The 9,294-nt window shown below is 51.8% G+C and overlaps 1 protein-coding gene across 1 annotated transcript; it reads left to right on the top strand.

Moving 5' to 3' along the window:
• Nucleotides 1-4,769: 4,769 nt before the first annotated feature.
• LOC134041983 (serine/threonine-protein kinase pim-1-like) lies at nucleotides 4,770-8,092 on the top strand (the record flags this gene model as incomplete). The annotated part of the gene is made up of 7 exons (XM_062489054.1): nucleotides 4,770-4,800; nucleotides 5,260-5,369; nucleotides 6,541-6,636; nucleotides 6,730-6,780; nucleotides 7,009-7,378; nucleotides 7,592-7,768; nucleotides 8,043-8,092. Coding segments are annotated over exons 1-7 (885 nt in total), but the record flags the coding sequence as incomplete, so codon positions are not given.
• Between the last annotated feature and the right edge of the window lie 1,202 nt (nucleotides 8,093-9,294).

Consider the following 9,294-nt stretch of genomic DNA (forward strand, 5'->3'; position numbering starts at 1 on the left):
GGATCCAAGCAATTGTGTCACTACCAATACCAAAGAATAAGAGACAAATTCGTCAGATTTTGGGACTCACTGGATACTGTAGGCAGTGGATTGAAAATTACAGTAGCAAAGCCAGATTCCTGTATCAGAAATTAGCACAGGAAGGGCTGATGAAATGGAACCCAGAAGACATGGACAAGTTCCAAGAATTAAAGTAAAATTTGATCCATGCCCCAGTCCTGAGCCCTCCGGATCTAAAAAGACCATTCTCTTTGTTTGTGAATATAGAAGAGGGGGTCGCATTCGGGGTGCTTACTCAGGATTGGGCGGGGAAAAAGAAGCCAGTTGCTTATTTGTCAAAAATTTTAAATCCGGTAAGCAGGGGGTGGCCCACATGTTTGCAAATTGTAGCAGGATGTGCTCTATTAGTGGAAGAAGCTAGAAAAATCACCTTTAACAGTAGTCTCAGAGTAATGTCTCCCCATAACATTCGGAATGTACTGCAGCAGAAGGCAGACAAATGGATCTCTGACGCAAGGCTTTTAAAATATGAAGGAATTTTAATAGAGGCACCCAATTTTACCCTAGAGACTACCACATTACAAAACCCAGCTGCCTTTTTATACGGGGAACCGGAGTATGAGCCTTTAACCCACGACTGTATAGTTACCATAGAAGAACAAACAAAAATTAGGCCTGATCTGGAGGAGAAGGAATTAGAGGATGGCGAAAGGTTATTCGTAGATGGATCCTCTAGAGTAATAGAAGGAAAAAGAAGATCAGGATATGCAATCGTAGGAGGTCCAGACCTGCAAGTAATAGAAGCAGGCACTTTGGATAAGTCCTGGTCTGCACAAGCATGTGAGCTATATGCTATATTAAGAGCCTTAAAACTCCTCAAGGGAAAAGAGGGAACGATATACACTGATTCCAGATACGGATTTGGGGTAGTTCATACCTTTGGAAAATTATGGGAAGAAAGAAGTTTGATCAATTCGCAGGGAAAAGACCTAGAGCACCAAAAACTAATAATTGAAATACTACAAGCTTTAAGGGGACCTAAGAAGGTGGCTGTGGTTCATCTCAAAGGACACCAACGGAGCATAGACCTCAGAAGTAGAGGAAATAACGCTGCAGACCAAGAAGCAAAACGGGCAGCGATGAAGGAAATGGTCCTAAAAGAAAAAGGGGGGCAAGAGAACAAGAGAGTACACAATAAGGAAGAGACTAACCTAATTTTCACCAATGGAGAAAAAGAAAAGTTGAGGAAAATGGGAGTTAAAGAGGAGTCAGGAAAATGGGTATTAGAGGATGGACGGGAAGTGTTACCTAGGGCAGTGGCCCAACAAATATTATACAAACTACATCAGAAAACACATTGGGGAGCCCAAGGGTTAGTGGATCATTTTGCCACTAGGTTTATAAGTATCGGGCTCCACGATATGGCCAAGCATATTACTAAAAGATGCCCCATCTGTTTACGAGTGAACCGGAGTAACCTTAGGAAGCTACCTCATGGGGGAAGACCATTGGCAAAAAGACCCTTTGCAAATCTACAAATAGACTTTACTGAATTGCCAAAAGTAGGAAGGATCAAATACCTTTTAGTAATAGTAGATCACCTCACCCACTATGTGGAAGCCTTTCCAACGGCAAGGGAAACGGCACGGACGGTTGTAAAGACCCTGTTGGAGGAAATAGTCCCTAGATATGGGGTACCTGAAACCATTGACTCTGATAAAGGGCCCCACTTCACATCCAAAATAACACAAGAATTGGCAGATGCATTAGGAATAAAATGGGAACAGCATACCCCTTGGCATCCCCAAAGTTCAGGTAGAGTAGAGAGAATGAATGGAGAAGTAAAGAAACAACTTACTAAACTAGTATTAGAAACTAAGTTATCATGGGTAAAATGCATCCCACTGGCCTTGTTAAATATCCGAACTCAACCACGAGCAGACGTGGGGCTTTCCCCATATGAAATGTTATATGGTATGCCATATGATTTACAAGAGGTACAGACTAACCCAAACCTTAGTGAACAATACATTAACAAGTACCTAGTAACCCTGATGAAGTTTAAGAAACAACTGTGGGAAAAAGGAATGTGGGCCCAGAAACCACCACTGGATCTTGCATTACACCAGGTGCAGCCCGGAGATTGGATATTGATCCGGAATTGGAAAGAAAATCCAATAACACCCAAGTGGGAAGGGCCTTACCTGGTGTTGCTCACAACAGATACAGCAGTACGAACCGCGGAAAGAGGGTGGACCCACGCGAGCCGAATAAAAGGACCAGTGGACCCATCCAAGTTCGCTAAAGACTCTGGTTGGGAAGTAAAGGGCACAGCTGGGGATTTGAAGTTGACTCTAAAGAGAAAAACACAATCCTAAGGAATACCGGGATACCTAAACTTCAAGATATTGCCGAATGGACTCAGGAGACATTTGGGTGGGGGAAAACTGGGTGTTGCAAAAAGAATTAATTGGACACTCAGAGCCCCCTGGATACTGTAAATATTTAGAAGATTTTGCTCAACAACCCTATTATCGACCTATTAGACTAGAATATAAATCTCAATTGTGGAATGGAAAAGGGCACGTAGATCATAGGGACATAAGAGTAAAGTGTAGCTGGTTAGATTGTAACTGTTATCCGTTTGTGTGTTTTTCTTGTAAAATTTGTAAAGAACTGTGGTGGGTTCACTGCCAGAGAGGGAGGGCTCCTAGGAGTGTGTGTCAACCCTGTTGGGAAGAACAACGGGAGCTGACTACCTGGGTCTTGAACCAGAAGGTAGCAGCGCGGGAGTTGAAAGTAGGATCTGCGTCTTGGTGGCAGGTATATTCAAAGGGAGTAAACCCTGACCTTTATTGTTGCCATCCTAACGAGCCCTTTGTTCCATTCGTTGTGGACATCCTAGAGGCAAAGTGCCGAAAAAGAGAAAAGAAACTCAGGTGCGATATTCCACCATTAAAGGGAATAAATTGGAACTCCAAAAGGAGAAAGTGGGAAAGAAGAGCCTATCCTGCCCCTGAAGAACATCCTTGCTGCCGAGAAGATGGCTTACCCTGTGGCTCGTAGCAACCGAGTCGACGGGCGAGGCAGAGGGATGAGTTGTGGGGAAAGAGGGATCCGCCAGAATAAAAGAAGCATGAATACAGCACTCAAAACCTCAAAGGAACAGGGTTTGAGAGGAGGTAACAAAGGAAAAACAGTAGGAGCAAAGATAAAAAAGAAAAATTTATTCTGGCAGTGAATATCACCTAGTTCTAAGGGGATGTATAATATGGATGAATGTAATGTTAGCATATGGGGCAGAACCATCGCATGAACCCTTTAAGTAGTCCTTAGCAAAATGGGAGAGACCAGACCCACCGATTCAAACACGGATTACCTCAGGGGCTCCCAGTTTCAATATAACTCTAGAACCATTGTTGGACAGATGGGGTGCCGGGGGTGCTTGGTCAATACCAAGAGGAGTAATCTACATGTGCCCAGCATCAAATCCAGGAAAAGGATATTGTAATTATCCCGGAGAATTCTATTGTGGATATTGGGGTTGCGAAACTATTTCCCTGGGATGGAAAGTTGAGAATCCAGATAAATACTTAAAGGTAGAGAGGGGTCCACATGGATGTAAAAAAAAAACCCTGGACAGATCCGTCGGGGATAGTAACATATGCAGGAGATTGTAAATGGATTTACCTCAACGTCACCCAACGCCAAGATCCTGCTTGGTTAACAGGGAAGTTCTGGGGAGTGAGGCTATGGGAACCCGGAAAAGACAGAGGGGGGCATATTCTGATAAAGAAGGAATCCATCCCACATGACCCAATAGCCATAGGACCCAACCCAGTAATCGGAGAAAAAGGAGTAGGGTGGAACAATACAAATGAGATAACCAACGAAACTTCTAGAGAAGAGAATTAGCCTCTGAGCTGGCCCATAACCCAACCTACCCCGAAAGATAATTCTCTCTGGAAAATAATGCAGGCCACATTTGGGATCTTAAATAACACCTATCTGAATTTAACCAAGGGTTGTTGGTTGTGTTATATAGTAAATCCACCGTTCTATGAGGCTTTGGGATCTGCTGCAAAATCAAAACGTATTAATGGGACAAACCCTAGGGAATGCTTGTGGAAAAAGGGGAGGGACAATACTCCCGGAATATCAATGGCACAAGTAAGAGGAAAAGGCAGGTGCATAGGCAATGTACCCAGGGACAAGGACCACCTTTGTCAAGTAAAAATGTCCATAACTGAACCCCGAAAACCAGCCTCATGGATAATTCCAGCTGCAAATACTAAATGGGTTTGCAATACTCTGGGAGTTACCCCGTGTCTAGCGATTAACAACTTTAACAAGACACATGAGTATTGCATACAAGTTCTAATTATCCCCCGAATCTCATATCACCCAAAGGAGTATGTGTATGAACAGCATATCACCCCGGAACATCATTTAGTCAAGAGAGAGCCACTCACAGCCCTCACTGTAGCAATACTGTTAAGCATCGGGGGAGCTGGGGTTGGAACTGGAGTAGCATCCCTAGTAAATCAACAACAGGGGATGAAGGATCTAAGAATGTCAGTAGATGAAGATCTAAGTAGAATTGAAAAGGCTATCGATGGTTTAGTAAAATCAGTAAGATCTCTGTCAGAAGTAGTATTACAAACCGTAGGGGGTTAGACCTTCTATTCTTACAACAAGGAGGATTATGTGTGGCCCTACGGGAAGAGTGTTGTACATATGCGGATCAGACTGGTATAGTTATAGATACCATGGCTGAGCTTCGAAAACAACTGGAACAACGTAAGAGAGAAAGAGAAGCTCAACAAAGATGGTATGAATCCTGGTTCAATCACTCCCCTTGGCTAACTACTCTTTTATCAACCATAGCGGGACCCCTAATTTTACTGATAACTGGGTTAACGTTTGGTCCTTGCATTTTTAACAAATTAATCAATATAGTAAAAGGAAGATTGGAAGCTGCCCACCTTATGCTGGTACGGGCAAAATATGAGCCCCTAAATAGCGTAAGAACTGAGGACCACCTAGAGCTCAACCGAAGGGAACTCCAAAGATACAACGAACAAAAATAAGAAAATAGAAAAAGGGGGGATTGTGAGAGATTGAAGGCCTTTTTGGTTCGTTGTGATAGATAGATAGCCTTGAAACCCGATGCAGTCTAGTTACTATGTAAACAGATAGGTAGGTGGTTACTGATTGTTTAAGCTTGACTCAATAACCAGACGTCTCAGTAATTCCCAGGGAAACAAAGAGTACTGCGAGGTCAGCAAAGACGACGGAAGACATGCGAGGTCAGCAAAGACAACGGAAGACCCCATAACAACCGGAAGAACGTGTGCAAGGCCTATCACGTACCCGGAGACTGGAGGACTTAAGAGAGATGAACTCTAGGAAGAAGTGTGGCAGTTTTTCGGAGCACGGACTCCCTGCCACCCAGCGCTGACATTTGCCTTTGTCTTTTATAATTAATAAATTCTCTAAAATTGAACCGGAATATGGCCCCTTGTGCTCATTCATAACACAGAGGATGTCTTTGGGCAGCCTGCAAGTGTCTCAGCACAGAATGAAAAGGGATGACAATACTGACACGATTTCTCTTTGCTACTTGAAATTTAAAAGCTCCGCTCCAGCCCACACTGGCAAAATTGTCAGAAGAGGCAATTCTTCCCCACAAAATGCTTCATCTCACTCAAACAAGAAAGCCACAAGCCAACAGTCTTCTTTACTCCTCCACTGCGTTATTTGGCTATTTCTCTAATAGGAATTAGCTTCATTTATTCTTACTTTGCTTCCTGTGTTCCACGGGGCGCGCGGCGGCTCCTCCGTTGGGTTCGCGGAGGCAACGGCAGAACGGCCGCGCGCTCCGGCGGCTCCGCAGCAGCAGCAGCAGCAGGAGCAGCAGCAGCAGCAGCAGCAGCAGCAGCAGCAGCAGCAGCAGCAGCAGCAGCAGCAGCGCCTCTCTCGATCAGTTTTTCGATCGGTTTTCTGCTCGAGTTCCCGCTCGCCCTCCGTGCCCTTCTCCCTCTCAGACTCCCTGTGATCCCGTTCGGTCCCGTCCTTGTTGCGCCTCTCCCAGCCCGGCTCATGCCGCGCCCCGCAAGGCGGCCGTGGGCGAGCCGGCCCCCTGCCCGCCCCTGTCGGGCACGCCGCGGTGCCGCCTCCGCGGGGCTCAGTCCGTACCGCCTGTGGCACCTTTTGAAGAGCCTGTGGACGAGCTCCTCGCTGCGCTGGTGGCGGTGGTGGAGCAGCAGCGTCTCTTGGCTCCGCCTGGCGCGGGCCCTGGCGCTGGCCCGGCCCCGACCGAGGCCCCTCCCGTGGTTCCGCCCACAGCTGGCCCGCAGCCGCCCGGCTCCCGCCCCGCCACCGGCGCATTCCCCCGAGCGAGCCTCGCCGCCCGGCAGTTCGGCCGCCGGCCCCGAGGCGCCGGAGCCCGGGGCGGCTCGGGAAGCAGCGGCGGCCGGGGCGGGCGGGTGCCCCGGGCAGAATGCCGAGAGCGCGGTGCCGTCCGCACGGGCGGAGAAGCCTCCCCTGGAGCAGCTGTACCGGGAGGGCCCGCTGCTGGGGAGCGGCGGCTTCGGCAGCGTTTACGCCGGGACCCGGCTCGCCGACGGCGTCCCGGTAAGAGACGGGGCCGGCACGGAGCGGGGAGGGGGGCGGCGAGCGGCGGGCGGCGGGCGGCGAGCTGAGCCCTCCGCTCGCCTTGGCTTGCAGGTGGCCATCAAGCGAGTGTCCCGGGACCGCGTCTTGGAGTGGGTGCGGCTGGTGAGTGAGCGGGGCCAGCGGGAGCAGGCGGCGGGGCGTGGCGGGCGGGGTAAGGCCAGGCCCGGCCGGGTGGGAGCCGGGACGCTGCGATGGGAGCGAGCGTGGAGCGAGCGGGGGCCGCGCAGCGTCCCGGGCCATGGGCAATGGGAGCTGCGGTGGCGCCGGGCAGGGGGTGGCGAAGGCGAGCGCAGCATCGGCGCCGCTGACGGCATGGCGGCTCCCCCGCAGCACGACGGCGCCCTTGTGCCCCTGGAGCTGGTGCTGCTCTGGATGGCGTCGTGGCCCGGCTTCTGCGGCATCGTGCGGCTCCTGGACTGGTTCGAGCTGCCCGACGGCTTCGCGCTGGTCATGGAGCGTCCGGAGCGCTGTCAGGACCTCTGGCACCTGCTGCACGCGGGGGGGTTCCTGCCAGAGCCCGTGGCGCGGGCGCTGTTCCAGCAGGTGCTGGGGGCCGTGCGGCACTGCACCAGCCGCGGTGTCCTGCACCGCGACATCAAGGCCGAGAACGTGCTCGTTGACCTGGCCACCGGCGAGGCGAAGCTCATTGACTTCGGCTGCGGCACCATCCTGCAGGACACCTTCTACACCCAGATGGCCGGTGAGCCCAAAGCCGGGGCCTAGCCGGGCAGTGGAGCTTCTCCCCTGTGCTTCCACAGGTGGAACACACAGGGAGGGAGGGAGGGGGAATGCTGCTTCAGACGGCTGCAGCCAAGTTGCATTTTGGCAGGAGCTGGGGCTGGCTTTTGAGGAGCTGGCTGGGAGGGAGGGAGCAATCAGCATTGACCTGATGAGCTGTGCCCGTGTGCCATAGGAACGCGGGAGTACTACCCACCGGAGTGGATCCTCTTTGGCCGCTACCATGGCAAGCCAGCCACCATCTGGTCCCTGGGCATCCTGCTCTATCAGCTGGTGTGCAGGCACCTTCCTTTCAAAAGCAGAGAGGACATCGTCCGGGGACAGCTCTTCTTCCCGCCCCGGGTGTCTCAAGGTGGGGATGGGCCTTCAAGGCACGGGAGCAAGAACGGCTTTGGGAGAGGGCAGGTGGCACATAAGTGTCCTGCTGTTGCAGCTGGGGAGGAGGTTCATCTCCTGGGCTGAGCTGGAGGAGGCGGCACGTGTGCCTCTGCTGCTCTCTTCCAGAAGAGAGGATGGATGGGAAGCTGTGCGAACAGCTCTGAGTACTCTTAGTGTGCTGTGGGCACTGTGAAATCTGGGAGAGCATGGACAGGAGCTGACCAGCAGTTTCTGGTTTCTCTCTGCAGAGTGCCAGCACCTGATCAGGTGGTGCTTATCCATGGACCCTGCAGACAGGCCATCCTTGCATGACCTTTTAGAACATTCTTGGGTGCAGAAGCCCCACCTTGCCCAGGAGACAGCAGAGATCCATCCCTCTGCACAGTAGAATCCAGGATGCCCGCAAGCAGCAGCTGCTCGTGTCTTGTGGCTCTCAAAGAATTCCCCAGAGCATTTCCCAGTGGCCCTGGCATGGAGCAGAGAGCACAGCCAAGGAGGTGCTTCCTCAGGTCCCCGGCGATTTGTGGAGGGAGCGGCTCAGGGCTCCCCATCCTATTGGAGAAATTGTGGCACGGTGCAGTGAAGTTGCCACAGAGTGGAAAAGGGGAAACATCCCCCTGCAGCTCAATGGCCTCGTGATGTCCCCGCGAGCCAAGGCACATCTGGCGTGTTCTTCTGGAGGTCAGCGCAGAGCTGGAGAACGCCGTCCTCGAGCTGGCCACTGGCAGGGCAAAGCTGATGGGCTTTGGTTGCAGCCCCTTCCTAGAGGACACGCTCTGCACCCCGACGAAATCAAGATGAGTCCCCAGGCGGTGCAGGGGTGGGGGGATGCTTGAGCCTCCAGGCATGGCAGGGCTCAGCCTGGCCACGTGCCGGTGGTTCCCCATGGGGTGGCAGTGGACAATATTAATCTTTCTGCCAACTGCTCAGCTGCTTTTTGGTGGGGCAGGGGATGGATGTTGTGGAAGGGGAGCCGGCTCCTGGCCTCGCTGACAGCTTCTTCCTGCCAGCATGGCACAGGCTGGGGTGGGGGCATCCGGCCTGACATAATGTCCATCCGTGTGGATGGGGAGCAGCAGAGGGGGACGGGTTCTTTAGCCATGGCCCAGCTGCTCTGCTTTGCAGGCCCTTGAGGAAGGGGTGGGCATACAGGTGGGAAAGGTAGGGTTTTTCCCCACCACTGGAGAGATTTTAGTATCATAAAGAGCGGTCAGACCTTCCCCAGTCCTGTGAAACAGTGACAACCTTTGGTGCTTTTTCTTGTTTCCAGGTCTTGTTTTGAAATGACTTTCATGCAATTGTTCTTGTGTTTTTTCCAGAAAGATTGCAGCTTGTGTCCAGACCAGATGGAGAAGCACCGGCACCGTCCGTGGAGTGCATCCCGTGCCGGTGCTACCCGGGGAGGGTCCACGGTGTGGATGTCCCCTGCAAAAGGATGAGGACCTTGTGTGGGATCGGCTCCTCACCTGGCAGCAGGTCTCCAGAGGTGGGTACCCGGTT

The sequence above is a fragment of the Cinclus cinclus genome, chromosome 3 (assembly GCF_963662255.1).
Source record: "Cinclus cinclus chromosome 3, bCinCin1.1, whole genome shotgun sequence".
Taxonomy (NCBI): Eukaryota; Metazoa; Chordata; class Aves; order Passeriformes; family Cinclidae; genus Cinclus; species Cinclus cinclus.